General features: G+C 37.2%; 1 protein-coding gene across 21 annotated transcripts in view; it reads left to right on the top strand.

The window, feature by feature from the left end:
* LOC135219359 (trichohyalin-like) overlaps positions 1 to 25226 on the top strand; it is a gene marked incomplete at its 3' end in the record, with an annotated part of 284115 nt that overhangs the window by 244141 nt on the left and 14748 nt on the right. For 20 of the 21 annotated variants that reach the window (XM_064256063.1, XM_064256067.1, XM_064256061.1 and 17 more), the window contains 9 exon segments: positions 2831 to 2935; positions 3118 to 3300; positions 6448 to 6621; positions 14077 to 14148; positions 14825 to 14920; positions 19232 to 19243; positions 23339 to 23506; positions 24537 to 24647; positions 24965 to 25080. In XM_064256063.1, coding sequence (XP_064112133.1) covers positions 2831 to 2935; positions 3118 to 3300; positions 6448 to 6621; positions 14077 to 14148; positions 14825 to 14920; positions 19232 to 19243; positions 23339 to 23506; positions 24537 to 24647; positions 24965 to 25080 — 1037 coding nt within the window. 21 annotated transcript variants of the gene reach the window in all.

Below are 25226 nucleotides of genomic sequence, written 5' to 3'. Positions count from 1 at the left end.
CAGAGATGGGAGGATACCTCAGACAGTCATCTGCAGTAGTATACCAGCAAAAGTGGGCCACTATTCAGCAGGTCGCAGACTTCATCTTCCTTTGCCAAGAGAAGTTTCTCTCTGTTTCAACTGTAAAAGGCTATAGGGTTGTGGTAGGCCTGGTCTTGAAGCTGAAGGGTATTGATATCTCTTCCTCCTTCATGATATCATTACTCATGGGGATCTTTGAAAGGTCTTGCCCACCCAGGGATCACAGGCCTCGTGCTAACTGTCGAACTTCATGGTTTTTCCTTCAATGTAAAAACACTCCAGGGGATGGGGATCAGTTACTCTCGATTTCGTTCTGGATTTCATAGCAAAGACTCAGAACCTATCAGTCCCTGACACTAGACTTGAGTCTTTCACCATCCCCTCTCTAAGTGACTTTGTTGGTGATGATCCAGGCAAGATGCTGCTTTGTCCTGTTTGAGTACTAAAGCGCTATTAGAAGAGGACTTGACATCTCTGGCCAGAGTGTCAATGACTCTTCGTTAGCACTGCAGGTTCCAAGAAAGAAGTGTCCAAGAACACTTTCTTTCTGATTTCAAAGGCATTGCCCCATCCCTCACATTTTGCAAGAACCATACCACTTTCACCTCTCATTACCTTTGGGATATTGTCCACAGGTCCTTGGACAGACTTTCCTTGGGACCGGTGGTGGCTGGTCAACAAGTTTTGTAGTTTACCCAGCTCCCCTCACTGGACAAGGTTACATCTTGCCTCATTGTTTCGGTATGAATGAGTATGTCTGTGAAAAGTCAGTGGCTCTCCTTTATCTCTTTAATCATACTTTTTCCCTGTGGGTGAAGAGTATGCGGACTGTTACATGCTTGACCGGGCAGTAAATGCAGGTAAGACACTCTTTAGAATAACCTATCTATTTTCTTTGACTAGATGATATTAATAAAAAAATATATTCTATAGGGAATAAACACATGTTTTACATACAGAAAACAATGAGAAATAACTATAAATGAATAATGAAACAAATAATGAACACTTAACATCACTTTTGTGGAAGACTTTTGTTAGTGTTTGGAAAATGGAGAGAAGAGGAGAAGGAGGAGGAGAGGTTATTGTTTTGAATGGGAATCTCCCTCCAGAAGGATTTCAGGTATCAAAGACCTATCTGGGGTTACTTCTCTTCGTTTTTTTACTAGCACTATCTGGGGTTACTTTCCCCCTTTGGTTTTTACTGGCACTAGGACAAGCTTAAGAGTCACTGGACCCCTGTCGCGCAACAAAACTTTCCAGAGACATTTGTTTCTGGCATCTCTTTAAAATTTGCCTAAAGGGGAACACAGCACTGTCATTAAAGATGTTGGAGGGACATGGATTACAACATCTTTGTTGGGGTGATAATTCTCCACAGAATCTTTTACATCACTCCACTTTGCAAACATGTCTTTAAACACTGAAGTAGGCACATTATGAATGCCTGTTCTCTTTCTGAATTTTTCAGACCAGTCTCTGCTGGCCTTAAATTCACTTACAGCAGCACTTGTAAACATTTTCTTACTGTGATCGGCATACAACACCCTCTAACACCTTGCTACGAGTTCTTTCTTAAATTCTGTAGTGTTTCTCCCCATTTTTACAGAAGGGCTGGCACTTGGAGCTTTCTTTGGCCCCATGATGGCTTATTTAGCAGTTGCACTCCAATAAAAAAAGCACAAAAAGGCACAAAAAATAACGAACACAAAAGCAGCGGGCGAAGGAAGGAGCATTTCCGAGTGTACGAAATCCAAGAAAACAAACAAAATCTGAGACAAAGTTTTGTCTGAAAAAGTCTGTGAAAACCGAATCATATGAAAACCAGGACATACGACAACCAGGGTGAACGAAAACTGAGGTTCCACTGTATTTGCCTTACTGTCTCCAACGTTATGGTTCTTTGCTTTTTCATAAGGGCGACTTCCTCTCCTTCCTTATGAGTAACCTTGAAGACTGACCAATCTTGCAGTTCCTAACGCTGATCAGATGCCAGTGGCTGGATTTCCCTTGCTCTTACAACCAGGAAGAAATCTCAGATAGGCTGTATCCCAGTCAGTTCATAGAGCTTCACTCAGATTCCTCCCACCAATCAGCGAGTCTTCCTTTTGTAAAGGACCTAGGGTTTTTATATTGTGTACGAACAAATCACAATTTTTAAAAATAAATTGTATTTTTCCTAACTATACAAACCTGTGGTCCTTTACACTAACTGCCCACCTCAATCTGCTACATGGACCTAAAGCAAATTGGAACTTTTATGTTCGGTTGGGACTCCCAGCTACCAGAATGGTAGTTAACTACCGAACCGTCTTGTTTGAAAGATTTCAGTGCCCGTGTCCAGGCTACGCCTTAAGTAATTTCTATTGTAAAGGACCTCAGGTTTGTATAGTTAGGAAAACCACAATTTACTTTAAGAAATTGTGATTTAATTACTATACATGCCGGCTATTGTGTCGTAATACCTTGTGTCATCTCTTTTGGTGATAAGATTATCTTATGTTTATATAAAGGATAAAATTCATCCCTTTTACTGGCAATAATCAGTTTCATTCATCGTTCTGGTAAATTTATAGCATGGGGCCAGGACACACAATCATTTATATCTATACATATCTAGTAATTTGCATACATATTTACATATTAACATCCAGGAACCAACTTCAAAATCATGTTATATAAATGAAAAGAAATGGCCATCTCTGTCACAGAGAAAGTACTGTATCTTTCTCCTCTAAAATTGAATGCTACCTTTTCTTTCTTACAAAGTTATTTTGTAGGTACATCTTCGTTCATTTTCTATTTTCAGAGCGAGAAAATTTCCTCATTGCAAGACGAAGTCTCAGTGGTTACTAGGCAGCTCAAAGAAACAGAACACCGGGAGGCTCTTCTTAAAGATCAAATATATGTACAAGTAAGTATGGATGTACTAACAGTGGTTCCTTAAAAATAATATGCTTTGTTACAAGTACATACTACACTTATTTTTATAGGCACGTTTGGCATGGTGACATTTTTTGCTCACTAATAAAAATGAACCAAAACTCACTTGAATCTCCTTTATGACAGTGTAAATTTATTTTTAACCTTTCACAGAACCTGAGCTCTTGTGGAAGTAGTGGCGAGATAATGGTGAGCCAACTTCGAAGCGAGATTGCCTCTGCTCGAAAGGAGAGCAGTGAGGCCCGACGTATGTTACTGGAACGTGAGAGTCAGAGTCGCATGTCTCAGCTGAAGATTGAAACTCTACAAAAAATGCTTCAGGACAGACAACATGAAGTAAATTTGCCTTGCTAAAAAGAATATAAGTTGATTTGCTAAAAAGAAATGTAGATATCCTTTAGGTCTATTTTTCATTCTGTGAGGATTGTAATGTTTTTAGAGTCATTAGATTTTTAAAAATCCTATCTTTAGTAACTGAAAGTAATGTGTTCAGCTCTTCTGTATGCTTTATACCAGGGGTTGTTAACTTTTCGATGACTCCAGACCACCAATGAAATGCCAAATATGGGGCCATACCCCCTTTGCTTGAGTCCACTAAAGTCCTATTTGTTGACAATATAACCTAATATGTATACTTAGTTTAACCCTTAAACGCCGACTGGACGTATTTTACGTCGACATTTTTTGTCTCTCGGGTGCCGACTGGACGTATTTTACGTCGACATACAAAAGTTTTTTTAAAAATTCGCGGAAAAATACTTTTAGGCCTACCAGCCGAAAACTCTTGAATCACGCGCCTTGGGGGATGCTGGGAGTTCACGGATCAAGGTGTTGTTTTGTTTACAATCGTTACGCAGGCGCGCAAGCGCGAATTTCTTTCTTGCCGCACTAAAAAGTATCTGTGACACATCTCGGAAATTATTTCGTCACTTTGACATAATTTTTTTACCATTTTAAATTAGCCGTTACATAGAGTATTATATATGAAAATGTGCGCATTTTTATGTAGAATACAACAAAAAAAATACTCATGATTGTAGCTTTTATCAGTTTTAAGATATTTTCATATAAATAACGATAAGTGCCAAAATTTCAACCTTCGGTCAACTTTGACTCTACCGAAAATGTCGAAAAAACGCTATTGTAAGCTAAAACTCTTATATTTAAGTAATATTCAATCATTTAACTTAATTTTGCAACTAATTGGAAGTCTCTAGCACAATATTTCAATTTATGGTGAATTTATGAAAAAACTTTTTCCTTACGTCCGCGCGGTAACTCTTCCGAAAATAATCATACATGCGATTGTGGTAATGTTTGCACCATTTTAAATTAGCCGTTACATAAAGTTTTATATATGAAAATGTGCGCAATTTCATGCACAATACAACTAAAAACAACCCATGGTTGTAGCTTTTATCAATTTTGAAATATTTTCATATAAAAAATGATAAGTGACAAATTTTCAACCTTCGGTCAATTTTGACTCTACCGAAATGGTCGAAAAACGCAATTGTAAGCTAAAACGATTATATTTACCTTAATTTTGCAACAAATTGGAAGTCTCTAGCACAATATTTCGATTTATGGTGAATTTATGAAAAAAATAACATTTTCTTTACGTCCGCGCGGTAACTCTTCCGAAAAATCATACTGCGATTGTGGTAATGTTTGCACCATTTTAAATTAGGCCGTTTACATAACGTTTTATATATAAAAATGTGCGCAATTTCAATGTATAATACAACAATAAATAGTTGAAGGTTGTAGCTATTCTCATTTTCGAAATATTTGCATATAAATCACGATAAATAGAAAAAAAAACCACGTTCGGTCAAATTTGACTCTACCGAAATGGTCGAAAAAACGCAATTGTAAGATAAAACTCTTACAGTCTAGTAATATTCAGTCATTTATCTTCATCGTGAAACAAATTCGAAGTCTCTAGCACAATATTTAAATTTATGGTGAATTTTTAAAAAAAACTTTCCTTCCCTCCGCGCGGATTCTCCGCCACAAATCTCCGAAATGCGTAAGTCCCATTCTCGGAATATTTGCTCCGTTTCATATTAGGCATTTCATAGAGTTTTATATATGAAAATGTGCGCAATTTTATGTAGAATAAAACGAAAAATATTTGAAAGTTGTAGCTTTTCTTATTTCCGAAATAATTGCATATAAATATATATATAAAAAATTCGACATTCGGTCAACTTTAGCTCGTCAGATATGGTCGAAAACTGCATTTGTAAGCTAATATTCTTACAGTATAGTAATATTCAATCATTTGTCTTCATTCTGAAACATATTGGAAGTCTCTAGGACATATTTAGATTTATGGTGAATTTTTGAAAAAAATATGTGTTTACGTAAGCGCGTTACGAATTCATGCATTATTTTGTGATAATATTTTCTCTGTGTTGCTTTTATCGTTTTACAATTTGTTATATACCAAAATGATTGAAATTTAGTGTACATTACAACGAAAAAAAAAGTAACTTGTTACCTTCAACCGTTTTGCGCACAGCGCGATTTGAATACAATTTATATATGAAATTTCGTTTTTTTTTTGCGCTATCATATATCGCATTATTTATATATGATAATGATAATTTTTTTTCATTTCTGATGGTTGCATACTAAACTTCAAGCAATGAGGAGCCAAAAATGAACTCTTAATCTTGAAAACTAAGCGCGCTGTGATTTTTTGAAAAAAATATTTTTTCCGCTTACGCCGCGCTCACTCTCAAACCCCTCCGGCACACGGGAGTCATTTTTTTATTTACCGCTCCGGCGTTTAAGGGTTATACATGAATAGCTATGAATAGAACATACAAGAAAACCAAAAGCATTTATAGTTTTATGTAGTTATTTATTTACAAAATGTACCCATGTATACAATGACTCATTAAAATCAAATAGTATATGCAAATATCCAGAGATCAAGCCTCATACCCTCAGCTTGAGGTTCTCATACCCTCAAGGGGTATGGATACCCCTTGTTAAAATCCCCTGCTTTATACATTATAGAAGATAACACTGCTCAGTTTTTGGCATGGAAATATGGCATAAAATAATGTCACTAAAAGAGCAGAGTAATGTCAAAGTCTGTAAAATAAACATTTTATGATTGAGAAGACTAACATATACTGGGCCCCCATTATTCGCAGGAAATTTGCCGACTCGCAGTATTTTTCTATGAGATATATCCACAAGTTCCTGGTTTTTTTTATCAACTTCATCATAAAATGCACTTTTTGTGATAAAACTATTTAGAAACCAGGTATAAAAATTTTTAGTGGGTTTTTCATGAGTTTTAACTAACAAAATTGGCCATTTTAAGCATTTTTATAGGGGTTCCAACTATTCCCGGGGGGTTTTTGATACGCATCCCCCACAAATACGGGAGATCAATGTAGTCTAGGGTAAAGCTCCTGGTTTCTGCATCAGCAATGGTATAAAACTTGAACTTATTTCGTCTAGGTTACTGGACTAGAGGAGAAGCTATCAGAATCGCAGTCAGAAGCCCACCGCTTTGAAACTGAAGTTGCTCATTTGAGAACTCGGGTGGCCACCCTCTCTACGCAACTCGAGCACGCCCAGTCTCACAATAAGTCTGTCAGCAGTAATGGTCACATGCTCACTCATTCTGAGAAGGTAAGGTATACACTTGACTTGCTCTGTGTACTTGTTTCTCTCTACTCCTTTGTTGAATTTTGCAAGAATCTAGATTCTGACAGGTAGTTGTTATTGTTATTATAGATTAATAGTAGTATCATTAATTAAAGGCTTATATTGTTCGTGTTTTATAAAATTCATGGACAAAGCAAAGGTCCTTTTTCTATTCTATGAGTACAATGAAAACTAGAAAATTGACTTTTCCACCTCACCTTATTTTAAAACAAACAAATCAAGCGGCATTATTGCCACTTGAAAATGAATTGTTCTTTGGATTAAAGAACAATTCATTATTATAGATTAATAGTAGTATCATTAATTCAAGGCTTTTATTGTTCGTGTTTTATAAAATTCATGGCCAAAGCAAAGATCCTTTTTCTATTATTTGAGTACAATGAAAACTAGAAAATTGACTTTTCCACCTCACCTTATTTTAAAACAAACAAATCAAGTAGCAGTATTGCCACTTGAAAATGAATTGTTCTTTGGATTAAAAAACAATTCATTAAAATTTTCAGTTTTTTACTTATGATTAGTTCGTCTGAAGGGTGTGGACCTCACTTTACCCTCAGAATTATATGTGGTTCGAGCTTAGAGTGGTCTTGTTCACCTAGGAACTCAGACCCCCTACTTGGGACCTTACTCTGGTACAGAGTGTGGGACCTTATACTCAGTTGGGACCTTACTCTGGTACTGAATGTTCTCTCGTAACCTCCTTCAAGCCCATGCGTCAGTCTTCTCCCAGGAAACTGACTTTGGAAGCAGTTTTCCTTCTGACCTTGGCCTCTTGGAAGGGTTGGAAGCCTCAGGGTCCCTTCAAGCACTGCGTCATTATCTTAACGTTTTGTCTCCTAGAGGTTAGGTGTTGTAAACTTCATGTTAACACAGGACTGGTCAAGAAAGAGGTAACCCCCTTTCGGTGATTAGGCAAGCTGACTCCTCAGCATCACGTTCTCCCACTGATTGGGTGCATGCAGAAGCGCTTGACACCAGAGGAATACGTTCCTCCCTGGCATTTTAAAGTACTTATCTGTTCATAGGATGTGGATGCTGGCGCACGACTGCATCAAACCACTTTCACTTTCTTCTGCATGAAGAACGTTGCCCACAGATCCTTGGACCGTTTTGGTGGGGTCCAGTGGTGGCTGTTCAATAAGTATGACTCATCCAGTGTCCCTGGCAGGACAGTTTGTATCTCGCCTAAGATGATTCTGTGGAGTAGGGAATGAGGGGGTTGACCAGCCTCTTTTCTTTCCCTTTTCTCCTTTCTTCATATCTACGGGCAGTTTGAAGAATAGACACATCATTTGCTGGAACTGCCATGATGCAGGTGAACGTTGCAGCCATACTGTTACAGCACTTTTCATGTTCCATTTAACATGAAAATCACTCCAGCAAGGGGAGTGAGGAGTTGTGACAAACCCCTTTCTTTCGGCCGACTTGCTTTGTTGCCCGAACAGATATAGTTCTTTTGGACTTGCGTGAACGGAATGAATCTGATCTTATTTCATTATATTTAAATGCACTGGACTGAGTGTTTGATATCCACATATCTAACATTTCAAAGGCTTAGGTCCTCTTCGTTAGCAATCTCATTTCTAAGAAGAATGATAGGGTGTGCCAAACCTCTAGTTGGTTCAGGATTCTCATACCTCCCTCCAATTATATCTATCCTATTGTTAAGACTGAAGGTTTGTTCTGCGTATGGACAAGTGACAAATTTTTTTTTATTAATTTGCATTTTTCATAGCTATCAGACCTTAGGTCTTAACATTGACTGCCCACCTCTAGCTGCTCCCCTTACATTTCATCCTGGGTTGGAAGGAATACTGATGCATCACTGGAGTCAAGTGCACTCTTTCGACTTGCTTCCACCTCAACTACAGATTGGGTGCCAGATGCCACAGATTCCTTGCATTTACCATCTTTGATTGTTGTTAATCGGTTTCCAGCTGGAACGAGAAGATTATCCTATTGCTAAGACCTCAGGTTGTTAGCTATGAAAAATACAAATTTATTAAAACTTTGTCATACTATGTATATTAAAGAATTTGTATTCTCTAAATTTCCTGATCATTGTTTCTCTAAGACTGAATAATTTTTTATAATTACAGTAAGTAACTCACCTAGTAATTACATAGCTATTAGTTTCACTTATTTGCAGCAGTTTAGATTCAAAATTCGCAGTAGTGACATCGATATTGTGTAGGTGACACCAGTCTCGCCTCCTAGCGAGAGGGGTTAGGAACGACACAGCAGACTATAGTTATTCCAAAATTAAATGAGCTGTCTATTGGGGCTGTTTGGGACCTCTCCATGTGTGTTTAATCTCCGCATATCTGCCAAATCTATAACAACAACAGAGAGATACGGCAACAGAGAGAGAAAACCATTTTTCCCATTACAGATATCAAGTAAATTTCATACGTTGACGATTGATACAAGTTTATTATGCAATAACCAAAAACGGAATCCGATTTTCTATCAACATGCCATCTCATTTTGGTGCTCTAGCCAATATTTCAAACAGCTCCACATGCATTTAAATCCTTGGATAAGCATCTTGAAACTGTCTCCCAGGGCCATTTTAAGTGGTCACGGTGTTTGTAGGCATTTCCTCTTTCTACAAATATCTTGATTTTTTAATACTATCATTGGTAAATAATAAATTGGTAAGCAAGGAAATGTGAAATAAAGCGTAACATAAAGTAAGTTGGATGAGTGAGAAAATAAACAATCGTATACAAATGGATCTCTCTCTCTCTCTCTCTCTCTCTCTCTCTCTCTCTCTCTCTCTCTCTCTCTCTCTCTCTCTCTCTCACAAGATAATTGGTTGGAAACTTAAGAAGGACGACACTTCTCGAGATATGTAGATAATATACAGGCAACAAAGAACAGTGTTTTTTAATTCGTAATTAAAAAATGAACAAGAAATATATATCCTATTTCTATACCATTAATTAACGACTTTTAAGTTTCTAATTTTTTTTTTTTATAATGATTAATGTACATCTACTAGTACTGAGAAAATAGTTAAAATGCTAAGATTTAGGAGAGAGAGAGAGAGAGAGAGAGAGAGAGAGAGAGAGAGAGAGAGAGAGAGAGAGAGAGAGAATTTTCAGAAGTATATCTTTTGACCCCAAGATGGCCTGTGGTGTGGTTTCATCACCAAAGGAGTGCCTCATTCAAAAAGATCCTCTATTCTTTTTGCTCTACCGCATCATAATTTTATTTTCTTTTTTTTTCGTACTGCTACTGCACAGAGTGTAGACTCAGAGTTACAAAAGAAGGTTACACAAGACTTCTTACCCAGTCTGCCAGATGCCCCTAGGTAGTCAGCCGTACCCCGGGGATATTGTTTTCCTGAAATGTCTCAACTCTGCAACAGTTGTCATTTAGAGGCAGTAGATCAGTGGGCCAGTCTCTGCAGTAACCTCTGTTAAAGCAGCTTATCTAAGAAGACCTTCATTAGATCCTCCTACAGCAAGTGAGGAGACGGTCCTCCATGTATCAGTTGAGCCCTGGCTTCTCCAATTTTGGCAAATATGGGACGCAAAGAAAGCAGAGCTATGGATCTTGGAAGTCTTCTGAGAGGGATCCTCAATACCTTTCCTGCAGAGGTAGACTAGATGATCGAGAAGGAGGTCATAGCAGGAGTGAAAGATACCTCTTCGGTGGATTTTACAACCGCCTTTTCGTCGTCCCCAAGTCATCCAGGGGTTAGAGACTTGTCATGTTTGCCCCTTTAAGGAATCCGGCTATACCATCCCTGTAACATGTACATCAGATTGCATGCTATAGTCCGATCATTTGAACCTTCTCTCCTCATGCCCTTCATTATGATCAATGAGGAACTATATTATGTTCAGACTATCTCCAAGTTATACAGTATGCTTATCCCCTTTTTGACCTGCATCATGGTTTGTGAACTTGCTCGGTTGTGGGTGAATCCTTCAGGATCCTCCCCAACACTGTCTTCTCAAACAACCCCACTTCAAGGGATCTACTTAGGTAGTCTGATTTTCACCAAACTCACTCCAGACTGTACAGAGGATTATCAATCAAGAGGTCTTTCCTTCGTATGTATTATGGAGACCTTTACAAGTATTGTAAATGAAATCTTCTCACGCCATCTTCCAGACCTAGCGATCAACTTAACGAAACTATACTCTGTTTTATCCATCTGTCCACCCGCCTGTGGTGTTTGTGTATGGTAACACTACGTCCTTGCTTTCAATAGTTATGCTATGTGTAAGTTTTAGGTAAATAAAGGGATATCTGGGTGTACATTTGAAACTGAAAAGTGTTTTAATAATTTACTGTATGCGAATTGTACTGTTGATATTCGAAATAGGATGTTGTTATTATTGTTGAATGTAAGCTGCCTTTTTGGGGTGGCGAATGGAAGAGCCAGATGTGGTGGATGGAGACGGGTGGAGTTTGCCGTATTGTCCCCCACTTTCCCTTCCTCCCTCCCTCTAGGAGCGTAATGCAACTTACGCATATCACTCGATTGATAAAACATCTGTTCGCCACTTCATTTTTATGGGGAAGTATTCGTTTTTCTTCATTCATTCTGGAGACAGTTTTCCAGCCACGACTATTAGGGTGGTGGTAATCCCTTAATCAAAGAAGCCTTACATTTGTTTACATATTCATTTATTGATAACATGTAGCCTAGCACTGATACGTCTTTTTAACATAATTGTAATGTTGAATAAAAGGAATAGCTACAAATTTGTTTCAGTCAACTACGAGAAATGAGGAATTACCATAGAATCATGCAGTGGCAGCAGACACTTTTATGTAAAAAAAAAAAAAAAAAATCCATAATTGTTTTTCCTTATAACTCTCTGCTTGTCATAAGGATATTGTCAGCATTGTATGTATGATTACCACCCTAATACTCTTGGCTGAAAAACGGTCTCGAGAAAGAATGATGAAAAACGAATACTTCCTCATAAAAATAAACTGAACAGGTGATTTCTCTGAATAAGTTGTATTAAGGTCCGGGAGAGAGGGGGACAGAACAACAGACTCCACCCGCCTCCCCCCTCTCGCTCAACTGTAATTCGTTAATCAAGATGCACCATTCTTGGGGTTCCAGTTTAAGGGAATCCACTATAATAACAGCAATGATATTGATACCAGTGACTTTAGCGATTAAGGTGACAGCTTTAAGTAAAAAGCATTACAACCAGAACTTTCTCCTTTCTAAATACAGTCAATGCAAAAATAACATTTCCACAAATTCCATTTAACAGATGCTAAACCAAGTCACATCATATCGTATCTGGCTAAAACGCACTTAGTAAAAACTGAAAGTATATACTGATATACTTACGTGTAATGAAGTAACACATAACTTAGTAGCAGAGTAGGTTTGGTCCAATAAAGTTGACATCTTGCCGTAGTGAACAGCAAGAGAAGCAATATTCCCGCCACTGCATCTGGCTGTTCCATTCGCCACCCCGAAAAGGCAGCTTACATTCAACAATAATAACAACATCCTATTTCGAATATTAACAGTGTATAATTCACATACATTAAATTATTAAAACACTTTTCAGTTGCAAATTTACCCCCAGATATCCTTTTATTTACCTAAATTTTACTCATAGCATAACTATCTAAAGCCTGGGACGCAGCGTTATCAAATACAAACACCACAGGTGAGTGGACAGATGGAAAAAAACAGAGTATAGTTTCTTGGGTCCTAAATCTCCTATGCAAGACATCCGAGGCCTTTGCAATAGAAACATAGTTCGTTTACATCCCTTTCTTTTCTTTTAAAGTTCGTAAGATGCCCAAGCAAGGAAAAGGAGGATAATTTTTGTTCATCTTCCTTGGGATTTTAGCCAAGGACAGGACGGGCCCAAGACCTGGATCCGTGTCTTTCAGGGTCACCAGACTTCCCCGAGCTCATAGCTAGTCTGGCACCCTGCTTTCTTAGCACCAACAACAGCCTGGCACCAGTTTTTGCTTGCTTTGAGCACCCGATAGCACTCACTTGCTTAGAAGAATAGGTTTTCCATTCTGTTTGAATGTTCAGGTCGAAGGCTGTCCAGAAACTGTTGCTTTAGTAAGAGCTAGTTCCTTCTAATAGGAACTTGGGATGACAACCAAAGTCTAGAGCAAGCTCGTTCTATGGAAACCTAAAGTGCTTTCTGGCAGGAGGATGAATAGAGCTCTCTGCCTGGCTAGACGGTCTGGTATTTCCTAGAAACCAGAATCCAAGACTATTTTAGAAACCCAAGATGTTATGAGACGTTAGTACAACTCTACCTCATTAGCTCTCAAGCGATATATCTCGTATGCCCGTTCGACATTTGACCTACTGGTAACATGATCGCTCTTCATTTCTCAATTTTGAGAGTTTTTAAAAAGTGTTGAAATTTAGGCAGGACCTTGAAAATTTTAGTTACTGGCGTGGTATCATGGAAGAAAGCATAGCATTCTCTCCTAGACCCATCAATTTTAGTGGATGGGTGTGGTTTTACTTCACTGTAGGTGAAATCGTAATGTGGTTGTTTTTACTATGGTACTGCGCCCAGGACAAAGGTAACTTGTTATCCTTGTGAGCAATTGGAATCATCCTTGCTACAAGGCTCCCCCTTTAGTAGAGGTGACCCATGGCTTTACTGCTGCGCTACTACAGGTTAAGTTGAGTGCCAACCAGAGGCAGTATCTACTGCAAGCTTTCTCGACTGATAAGGAACAACAAGCATTGTTTCAATGCTAGCAGCTTTTCTATTTCTAATTCATTACATGACTTAATGTTTTAGAGTAGAAAATGTCCATGTATCCCACCTCCTGCCAATGTGGGAATCACTATGTAATTACTGGATAAGTTACTTAATTAAAATGACATTTTTATAATAAAACAAATCTTTAATTATACTTACTCAGAAATTACGTGATCAGAGCCGTCCATCCTCCCCGCTGATATACATAAGCATAAAAAGAATGAGCTTAGTCTGCTGTGTCGTTCCTAACCGCCTTGCTAGGGGCAAGATTGGTGTCACCTACACAATATTGGTGTGGCTACCACGAAATTTGAATCTAAACTGCTGTGAATAAGTGAAACTAATACATAGCTATGTAATTACTGGGTAAGTCTAATTAAAACGTTGTTTTATTATGAAAATGTCATTTTAATGCATCATATGATTTTTTAATTATGAATATGTTTATGCCAGGCAGTGAACCTTAATCAATCTTGATACTTAGCAAAATTGGGTCTGAGATAAGTTAGTAGTTTTTGATACTCATCCGAAATTTAGCTTATTTTGTCACTGGCTCTTAGTCTTTGCTGTTTTTTGTATCAGTGGAAATATCTACTTTTTAGAGCTGAACTACAGTTGATTCATCATTTGCATATGTTGTTATTGGATCTCCATGCTGATTAGATTATTTCTGAATAACTGGTAACAGGTTGAATCACTTGAGAATGAAGTGTCACGTCTGGAAGGAGAACTGGCTGCTAAGACTGAGGAACTCAATCAGGTGTGTATGCTGATTCTGGAAATACATATATTTTTTTTTATATAAATTCAGACAAAGCAACAAAGTTTTTTTTAATGATGTTTAACATACACTGAAGTCTTGGATCTTCCTTTGTCAATTATCAATGTGAATATGATCACTTATGTAGTCTCTATTAAAAATATACCCTGACACATATTTGAGGTTATAAGTTCCCAGTCCTTTTATAAAACTGAGTGCAACCACCTCAGTTGTCTAAACTCCCTAGTCAAGTCAGCAGAGGCACAGTGGATTTTGAAGGAAACCAGTTGCATTTTTTTCTTTATTGTTGTCTTTAAATTACAACTTTTTTTAATAAAAATATTTAAGTTAACATAAGGGCCTTCAGTGGATAAAAGAAGGTGATGGAAGGTTTGAGAGAGCCAATTCCTTGGGATAGGGTCTAGCCAGCATAGGTGGCAAACAAGCGGGTATAAAGGTGGGATTTTCTTTACGCTACATAAAATAAAATAAGGAAAACTGAAGTATCAGTGTTTCATTAACTTACATGGAATGAACAAAGGATCCCACTGATTAAGTAGAGTTTGTATAAAAAATGGAAAGTAGTGGTACGTCAGTTAGCTTGCAAAACACACACACACACACATTCCTCTCACATAAGATAACAATTACTACTTTAGTTTTTACATTTCTACAGCTGCTTGAGAAGGAGAAACGTCATGTTGCAAAAGTACGAGATCTAGAACAGGAGATTGCAAGGATAATGAAGGCAAGAGATGAAGCTAATCGTAAGGTAAGTCCTGACTGAAAGAGAATTATTATGTTGGTAACATCAGAAAACTGGTTACACTGCTGTACAGCAGGAGATATGAAGTTCTTTCCATATATGTTTTTATAGTCCTACATAGACAAAGCCTTGTCTTATAGCTACGTGTTTATCTTATTCATTTTAAGAATTTTTTTACTTCATTACGTACTTCGCCTTAGTGTGCTTGCCCTAATTCGGTTTTGCAGTGTATTAAACTACAATGGAGCATTTAAAAAATACAGTGCACCTTACTGTTACATTACCCCTTTATTCAAATCACTAGACTTTAATAAAGCATTTCTAACTCCATTTACTTTGTTCAAAGCGTGGCACTTGGTTTGGGTAAACCAAAGAACATGTGTGAAATTTGTTTGTTCTCATTTTCAGCTGGTGATGACGTTATCTCTCTACCTAGCACTGACTGTTTATATTAATTAACCCTTCAAATGAGAGGACTCTTATGTCACTGTGCTTGTCCGGTGTGTGCCACTAAGATTGACACCAGGTTAAAGGCCTTTTGCTTGTTTCTTAAGCATGTCCTGACCACTTCCGAGGATGGTCTTAATACTTCAGAAGCTTCTGGAATTTAGTGGCCTCAGGGCCTGAAAACAAAGGCTGATGGTCTTCATGCATCATAAAATTTTTTTAGGCTTTAAACATTGAGCTTCCAATTAAGGCATGGGATCCATAAGTCTGGGACCCTGACTGGCAAAACCCGGCTGACACCAACGCTCCAAGAAAACTTCTCGAAAGGGACATTCCATTTTTCAAGTACATTAGACAACATGCTTTCTGTTGTTAAAAAAAAGAGACTTTAATAAGAAGATAAGCGATTTACATAGAAAATTCCTCTATGGAATAATTGACAAAAATATAGAATTTACAGCAGTTCAGGTCAGCACATTTGAACAGGAAGCTCAATGGGACACCGTGGTGTAATGACCTCCACATTCACTATTTTCTGTTTTTCTCAAACCAAGAGGTTACAGTTATTATTGTTCATCATTTATCAGGCATTACCCTCATCTATTGCAATCATTTGAGTAAAAACTAGTTTTTGAAGAACGCTAATTTTGCATCAACAGTTGTTAATTTTTCATGATAATGATTCCAAAATGTATAATCCTTTTAATGATATTTTATAGATTAAATTTTGTAATTATAGCTTTTTGGCTATTCCTTCAGAATCCTTGGATAGAAATCTGGCCCTTTTGCCATTAAATAAAAGAGAAAAATGGGTAATTCTCCAATGAAAAAAGTAATGATTATCACTAAGATATACTTTGTCATTTCATATATATATATATATATATATATATATATATATATTATATATATATATATATATATATATATATATATATATGATTATCTTAGTGATAATCATTACTTTTTTCATTGGAGAATTACCCATTTTTCTCTTTTATTTAATGGCAAAAGGGCCAGATTTCTATCGTAAGGTAAGTCCCGACTGAAAGAGAATTATTATGTTGGTAACATCAGAAAACTGGTTACACTGCTGTACAGCAGGAGATATGAAGTTCTTTCCATATATGTTTTTTATAGTCCCACATAGACAAAGCTTTGTCTTATAGCTACGTGTTTATCTTATTCATTTTAAGAATTTTTTTCCTCATATATATAGATATATATATATATATAATATATATATATATATATATATATATATATATATATATATATATATATAGACTGGTAAAAATGTTCTGTAACAACAGAATTCCATCTAATAAAAGGAGCCCATAAAAGCACCAAAGTGTAGAGAGAAAAGTACTATATTTCAGAGACTGCTGTCTCTCTCTTCAGGTATATGAATGAGAAAAGTTTACAGAAAAGGTGGCATTTATACCAAGAGATCCGTCCACAAGTAAGCCAATTTAGGTCACCCCCGCTGATAATCTTCCTTTAATCTTCTTAAGCGTTGGTTGAATGAAAACTTGGTCGACGACATCTGAAACCCACGCACCTTTTGAGATGTTCATTACCTGCTTCTCTTTTATTAAGGCCGATTCCATCATTTGACTCTTGTACCGGCAGTTGCTGCTATAAATTACATGTGACAAATTCCAGTTTATTCTATGGTTATGTTCATTTATATGGTTGAAAATAGCCGAGTTCTGTTGTCCATACCTAACTGACCATTTGTGTTGTATTAATCTCTGGGGAAGTGATTTACCTGTAAATCCGATGTAAGATTGGTCACAGTCTTGGCAAGGGATCTCATAGACCCCAGAGTCCTTGGGAGATGTCTTTTGTTGGACGTTAATCAGGGATTTGGCTAAGGTGTTTGGGTAGGTAAATGCGAAAGGGTTGGATTTCCCAAGGTTGTGGGTTATTCTCTTAATCGTCTCCAGGTGAGGAATTTTTATTTTATTGTTGGGTGTGTCTCTGGTCTTGTCTTTAGGGGGTCGGTAGAAAATTACGTTTGCTTTTTGAATTGCTTTCTCAATTATATGGTCAGGATACTTTAAAGACGAAAGTTGTTTGCGAATTAGTTCAAATTCTTTTTCCAGGAAATCTGGGGAACAAATTCGTAAGGCTCTTAAGAATAGGTTGCTAGCTACACCTATCTTGATAGTAATGTCGTGATAGCTAAAGTAGTGAATATAGGAAAGTGAGAACGTTGGTTTTCTGTATATGGTAAATTTGTATTCTGTCGTGTCTCTGATTATTAAAACATCAAGAAAAGGAATTTTGTTGTCTGTTTCCCATTCAACTTTAAATTTGATGCTGGGCACTAATGCGTTTAATTTTGAGAGGAATTCATTCTAATTACCCCACCTATTATCCCAAAATGTTAGAATATCATCCACGTATCTCATCCACAGCATGTTTTGGGGTTTTATTGCCTCAAAGAACAAGTACTTCCAAAAATGTACGGATTCGGGAGGTGGACTCTGCAATCAAACCCCTTCCCTCTATCACACAAGATTTTCCTGGAAGAAAGAATCACCAGTACGAGAAACGACATCTTTGTGCTACGCAGAGTGATTCCGCAAATAATGGGGGAAAATTTCCAGAGAGAAATCCGCGAATGTGTTAGTCCACGAATCCGGAGAACGTAAATACGGGGGTTCACTGTGTATATATATGTATATATATATAATAATATATATATATATATATATATATATATACACAGTGAACCCCCGTATTTACGTTCTCCGGATTTGTGAACTACCACATTCGCGGATTTCTCTCTGGAAAGTTTCCCCCCATTATTTGCGGAAAATTCGTATATTCGCAGTATTTTTTTCTCCACAAACCCGGAGAACGTAAATACGGGGGTTCACTGTATATATTATTTTATTTATATATATATATATATATATATATATATATATATATATATATATATATATATAGATATATATATAAATATATATATATATATCTAATATATAGAGTGAACCCCTGTATTTACGTTCTCCGGATTTGTGGACTAACACATTCGCGGATTTCTCTCTGGAAAGTTTCCCCCCATTATTTGCGGAAAATTCGTATATTCGCTGTATTTTCATATGATAAATATCCACAAATTCCTCGTTTTTCTTTATCAGTTTCATCGTAAATGCACTTTTTGTGATAAAACTATTAAAAAAAAGGTATAAAAATTTTTAGTGGGTTTTTCTTGAGTTTTAACTTACAAAAAAGTTTTACGCATTTTCATAAGGGGTTCCAACTATTCGTAGGTTCTAATTATTCACAGGGTGTCTGGTATACATTCCCCCATGAATGCAGGGGACCACTGTACATATATATATATATATATAGATATATATATATAATATATATATATATATATATATATATATATATATTAATATATATATATGTGTGTGTGTGTGTGTGTGTGTGTGTGTGTGTGTGTATATATTTTGTATAATAAATCTTGTAGTGAGTAAAAAGCCACAGTAATATATATGAGTGTGTTCTAGAAAAATGAAATCTTTAAGTATACATTAAGACCTTTTGGTAATTTGCACGCAAAAAGGCAAGATGTGTACTATATATAAATCAAGGTTAAAGTTTTGAGGTTTAATAATATATGGCAGCTTTTGTGTGAAGAGTTGTGGATAACTTCATCATCAGTAACGAATGTTTGACCTGAAACTGTATGACATTAGCTTTTCATTATGAAGCCATTTTGTCTCTTCCCAAGGCGTACGTTTGAAAAATAATCTTCATTTCTGCTGTACTGACAACGTTTACACAAAGTAATTCATTATATTAAACTATTTCCTTTTCATTTCATAATTCCTCATATTATCCAAGGAAGGACTTGAGGTAAGCTGACAATAATGACTGATTATATTTTTGGTTAATTGTTTAAGGTAACTCTTATTAGCTCAGAAACTCGAAATTATGTAAAAAATGTAAAAATTATTATGTCTGATAGTAAAAGCAAAGGAAGAGGTTGTAAACTCAATGGTTATTGTGCTAGAGACAAGGATTAGTAAAAACCCGAAAGGGCATATTTATTTTAGGATTAAAGGAAAGTTGCTATCCAAAAAAAAAGAGCAACTATTGCTATAACCTTACAAGCCTTGTTTCATTTATATTTTAAGTCAAAATAAAAAAAAAATACTGCCAGGCCTTCTAAATTCATGGAGATGGTGCTCACCATTATCTTATTTACTCATCCCTAAGCCATTGGGTACCACCAGGCACCTGATTTTTTAGTATGGCAAATAAGATTGATTAATTTAGCTGGCAAGGACTCTCTTTTAGGACATTGCTCTGCAGTATTTATAATGGCCAGAGGCTCATCAAAATGGTGTGCACGCATTATGAACATTTGTTCACGTTGATTAAAGCCGAAGGTGTCAGTCATTCATGTTATTCAAAACTGCGGAAGTTTTTTGCTCTGCAGTGTTTATAAGGGCTAGAGACTCGTCGGAATCATGTGCACACGTTATAGCATTCATTGCTTATCGCGATGATAAAAGTTGAAAGCGACATGGATTATGTTACATCATTCAGAACAGGTTAAGTCTTTTCATCCAGCCATATTTAACATATAGTAAACATGGTTCAAGCACGACAAGACTTTAGCAAACTAATCAAAGGACATCTTACCTTCAGCATTTGTGTGCGTCAGTTGCTGAATAAAATTCGCTTACTCAATTTTTCCTCTTGCGCATGTTTCCTGGTGATAGGAAATTTTTTAGAACCATATTTACTTTCTGCAGAAACAATGGGAATAGATGTGTTAGGTGGTAACATTTGAAGTTTCTACACATATATAAAATTCCACTTCCAAGCTCTTGAATGAGAATACAAAACTATTGACACAGTTAACCCTTTTGCCTTAGAGATCGAACCATCAATGAAAAGAAGTGTCTCTCAATGTTTGGGTATAGAAAGAGACACTTCCAGCATTTATGGTTTACAGGAACAAAATTAATATAACTTGCGAGTAGGTAGGAACTCTATGGTGAACATGGGTCGCTGATTAAAATTTTTGTAATGAGAAGAAATGGAAAAGAATGTTAGTAAGACAATGAACGGAAGCCAGGAAGATTAAGAGATAAAAGTTGCTATGGATGGTGAATCAATGGGAAAAGTTGATTAGTGGGTATTTATGAGAATATATTATGGATGATGGTAAGCTGAGCATGCACAAAAGGTTTCCAAAATAAAAGTGGCATGTCTGCTGATGGCAGGGTAGGAATGTATTAAAAGCTTTTGAGCCAACTCTCTAATATGAAAGTGAAGTGTGCATATTAATTGGAATGGAAGAAAACGTTGATGCTACTGAGATGAATATTTGTTTGTTCAGTATAGAGGAAAAGAAATGAAAAGTGGGACACCAGTAGATAATTACAGGTAGTTAAAAGGTTAATATGGGTTTAAGAAAAGTGTAGTGATCTTCTGAGTAGTACTATATGGAAAGAATAAATGATAAGAAGGGGGGGACAATGTAGTGTGAGGACTAGACAGAGAGGCAGGTATCTGGGTACTGATGATTTATTACAGATAAACAAGGCTTATAAACATAGCTGTGGATGGATATGTAGTACCGACCCACAGCGAGAGAAAACTGACTTGGGGCCAGCCGATTTGTGTTTCTTCACAAACACTTATACATAAATAACTATAGACACACACAGTCTGCACACGTACAGGATAATTATATCTGTGGAAAAGCCAGATAATTCTCTACAGAATGACATAAATTGGAAATTGGTAAATCGTTGTAGTGAAAATAGTGAAGGAAGATGTCCTTACAATTACTCCCAACCCAAGACAATTATTATGGAATAATGATTGGATGATAAAATGTCTTGGAGGTAGGAGGCGACCCAGTGTCCTTGTGATCACTTGTTAAGGGACTTCACCGAGTGCTGAGTTCTTCGGTGTTCTGGCTGACAGGATGACTCCCCTGGCAGCGCCTGGGAGGTTTGACTGTCGTCTGTGGGCGTCTGTGGCCATGGAGTGACATGCTGGGTGCTTCAGGAGTGGCCTTGCGTGCGGTGGCGCTGTGGGACAGGCAAAGGGAGGCCCCCAGGTTTGGCAGCGGCTTTGGGAGGGCCAAGGAGGCCAACAGGTGTGGCAGCGGTGTTGGGTCACAGGTTCAGCAACTATGTTGGGCGGGCCAAGCAGGCCCCATAGGCAGCGGTGTCGGGCGTGCCAGGCAGGCCCACAGGCAGCGATGTCGGGGGTGTTGAGGAGGCCTACAGATAAGGCAGCAACGTCGGGTGGGTCAAGGAGACCTACAGGAGTGGCAGTGATGTCAGGAGGGCCGAAGAGGCCTACAGGAGCGGCAGCAACGTCGGGCAGACTGAGCAGGCCCACAAGCAGCAGTGTCGGGCGGGCCGACCAGGCCTACAGGTGTGGCAGCAATGTCGGGTAAGCCCACAGGCAGCGGCATGGGGGACTGAGGAGGCCTGCAGGTGTGGCAGCAGCGTTGGGCTTGCCCAGTATGAATCTAGCGTCCCCTGATTGAGGCAAAGGGGCCCATGACATTGATAAGGATGCATCCAAACCACTGCCTGATTCTGTGTGCCGGCTGATCAGCACCCAGGTACCCGTCCTTGTGCTTTGTCTCTCACCAAAATGCAAAATGAGTGCTGTACTTGGTCTGTTAATGGTGTTGGGTTCGTCAGAGTAAAGACTAGTCGCTGTGTGGGTCCATTAATGACTCTGAGTGCGGCCAACATGTGTCACTAATGGCGGAGCCAAACCGTTTGAACGACGCCAAAAGAAGCTTTCAGAGACCTAGACCGTGGTGCCATATTTAATCAGTTAAGGTTCTCTGAGTGTGAGCAGCCATAGTTAGTCCGTTAATGGCTGAGCCAAAACCGCTGTGTCACCATCCAATCCAGGAGGTCACCAGTTGTGAGAACTAGACAGAGAGGCATGTATCTGGGTACTGATAGCTTATTTCAGATAAACAAGGCTTATAAACGAAAGAAAACTGACTTTGGTCCAGCCAATTTGTGTTTCTTCACCAACAATTATACATAAATAACTACAGATGCAGTCTGTGCTCATACATGATAATTATATTGGTGGAAAGGCCAGAGAATTCTCTACAGAATGATATAAATTGGAAATTGGCAAATCGTTGTAGTGAAATAAGAATAGTGAAGGACATTGTCCTTACAGTAGCATATATGTAGAAGACTGTTGTCGGTAAGGAAAAGAATACATAAATGGCATTGTTGAGATGTATTGTGCGAAGTATTGGAATGGAAGAACCTTAATACATAGGAAAAATGAATGTTAATGGTGCAGTGTTTGTTAGAGGGTTTGCTGGTGAATATCTGAACAGAAAATTTCTTCACAACTCCACTCAATATTGTTAAAGTTTATATGTTGTAGAGAACATTATCTTTTAATTCTCTAGGGCCTTTCCTTTCTGTTTTCAGGAAATGAGTTCAATACAATATATATATATATATATATATATATATATATATATATATATATATATATATATATATATATATATATATATACACATATACTGAGGGAATGAGCGATTTATAACAATGTATACGTATATACATACACATATACATATACATACTTACATAAACACATACAGATGCACACATATAAGTCAGTCCCCGGTCATTGGCGGTCTCAAGTAATGGCAATCCTGTTTTATGGCATGGTGCTATCGATTTATGGTGCCGTAACCGGCTGAGTTTGAGTTGCTGATAATAGCCAGTAACCGGCTATTAGTGCCCTTAACTAAAACTGGATGCCATAAGCTCCATAAGTTGCTGAATTTCAGTTAATGGTGGGTTTCAGTTATCAGGATCCTGCTGAGAACGGAACCCCACCGATAACCGGGGATTGCCTGTAATGAGTATTTTGCCAGATTATGTGTGAGGGCAAGTGTAAATCTTTATCCTTCGTTACCCCCTTCAGGTTGTGAGTCTTGAGGGATCCCTTGCAGAATCTATGGAGTCCACAGAAGCCACCAAGTCCTTGGAGAAGATGTGGGAAACACAGCTGGCCAGCATACAACAGGAGGTTTCGCGCCTTTTGTGTGAGACCACTCAGCTTAAGGAGTGCAACCTTGCCCTTCACAACCAAGTAAGTCATTTTCTTTTGAGTGATGGTGATAGTTACTTTTGGAGTCATCTTCTTAACATCTTTTCCTCTTGTTATCTTGAAAATCTATACTAGAGCAAAATACAAAATAATTGTAAACCTTAGGCTTGGCATTTTGGGTGTGCTTGGATGTAGTGGAGAAGAGATCTATGGTAGGTTATCAGTGTAAAGAGGGAAAGCAGAATGTTTTACCAGGCAGGGAGACATAGATGTTTAGGTAGTGTATGTGTGTGTGTATATTCAGGAACGGGAAGACTAAAAAGTGATTGCTTCTGGGGTAACTGAAAGGTGTACAACTATGAAAGGATAGCACATGCTGTGTATACATACCCATTTGACAGATTAATTATTAGTCTGTTGTCTACAACATTGCATCTAAGCCTTAGGAACTAGTGATTTGAACTGAACTTTCTCTTTCTTTGTTTACTGGTTAATAACTGAAGATTATGTTACTTGTTATTAATGGAATGTATATTTTAAAAAAACTTTTCTGTAACATGTCATCCGATTCCTTTCTTTTGTTTTGCTTTGAGTACCCTGTAGCTTCTTCTGTTTAATCATTTTGTTTTTACTTTTCATGATTTGGTAGTCATAAAACAAACACCCTTCTTGCAGCTTAAATATGCTTTGTATCTATTCCGTAACTCATTCTTTATAAGATCTGCCTTAGATCCCGAAATATCAAACTATGGCTCACATCCCATTAGATGAGTGGGTAGTAAATAATCTAATAATTTTATAGTATAATTTTCCATCCAGATAATTTTCCATCCAGAAGCAGACAGTAGATATTTATGCTTTAATAGAATGTGGTTGGTATCCGGGCACTAAAAAAATAATAATAAATAAATAACAACAATAATAAGTCAAAATCCACCGTCTTGTATACGTAAACATAAAATTCGTATTTTTTAAAACAGAACTATTGTCAAATATATTTAATGATTTTACTGATATTTTTATTATGATTCTTGAATTGCTAGCACTAAAATATACTCATTTTTATTTCCAGTTATCATCTAGTCAAAGGGATAGTGATCACCTTCGAAGTGAAATTCAGTCCAAAGACTCTCAAGTAGAAGAACTCCAGAATGCCAGAGATTTGTTGGCCAATGATGCTCAGGTATACATCTTTCCTTTATACTATCTTTTATGTTAGTAATGTGGAAAATATGGCCTATTTAATGTGAAGGCATGAGTAGCTACAGTTCTGAAGTATAAAACAGAGTGATATTTTTTCCTAATCCATGAATTTTTACTTATTTTAATTATTATATTTGCAAACTAATTCATCAGTGTTATGAATGTAAAGTTACAGAGAAACCTACTTAAATTTGTCGTATTCATTTCCTTTCCTCAACTGTTCTTGCATTTTCTTTACCTAATATAACTGTTACTGAGGTTATAGTTTTGTTACCATTATAATATGTTTTTGTTCAGGTGGTTGTTGCAGCTGTGAAACAGTGGCTCCATGAACAAAAAACAGCCAACTCAAAGCTTGCAGGAAAACTGCATCAGCAGAATAAGCACATACTTCATCTGAACACAGAAAAACAGTAAGTACTTTAAGTGCAGTTTAAACTGCTGTGATGAAATTAAGTATTGTAAAGAGAAAACTGAAGCAGTCCTAATATGTAGTACATACAGTGCATGCAAGTTGATTCAGTCACCATAAGGACTTTTTCTTTTAGGAAAATTATGT

The sequence above is a fragment of the Macrobrachium nipponense genome, chromosome 1 (genome assembly GCF_015104395.2).
Source record: "Macrobrachium nipponense isolate FS-2020 chromosome 1, ASM1510439v2, whole genome shotgun sequence".
Taxonomy (NCBI): domain Eukaryota; kingdom Metazoa; phylum Arthropoda; class Malacostraca; order Decapoda; family Palaemonidae; genus Macrobrachium; species Macrobrachium nipponense.
This window is presented reverse-complemented; position numbering and strand designations above follow the sequence as displayed.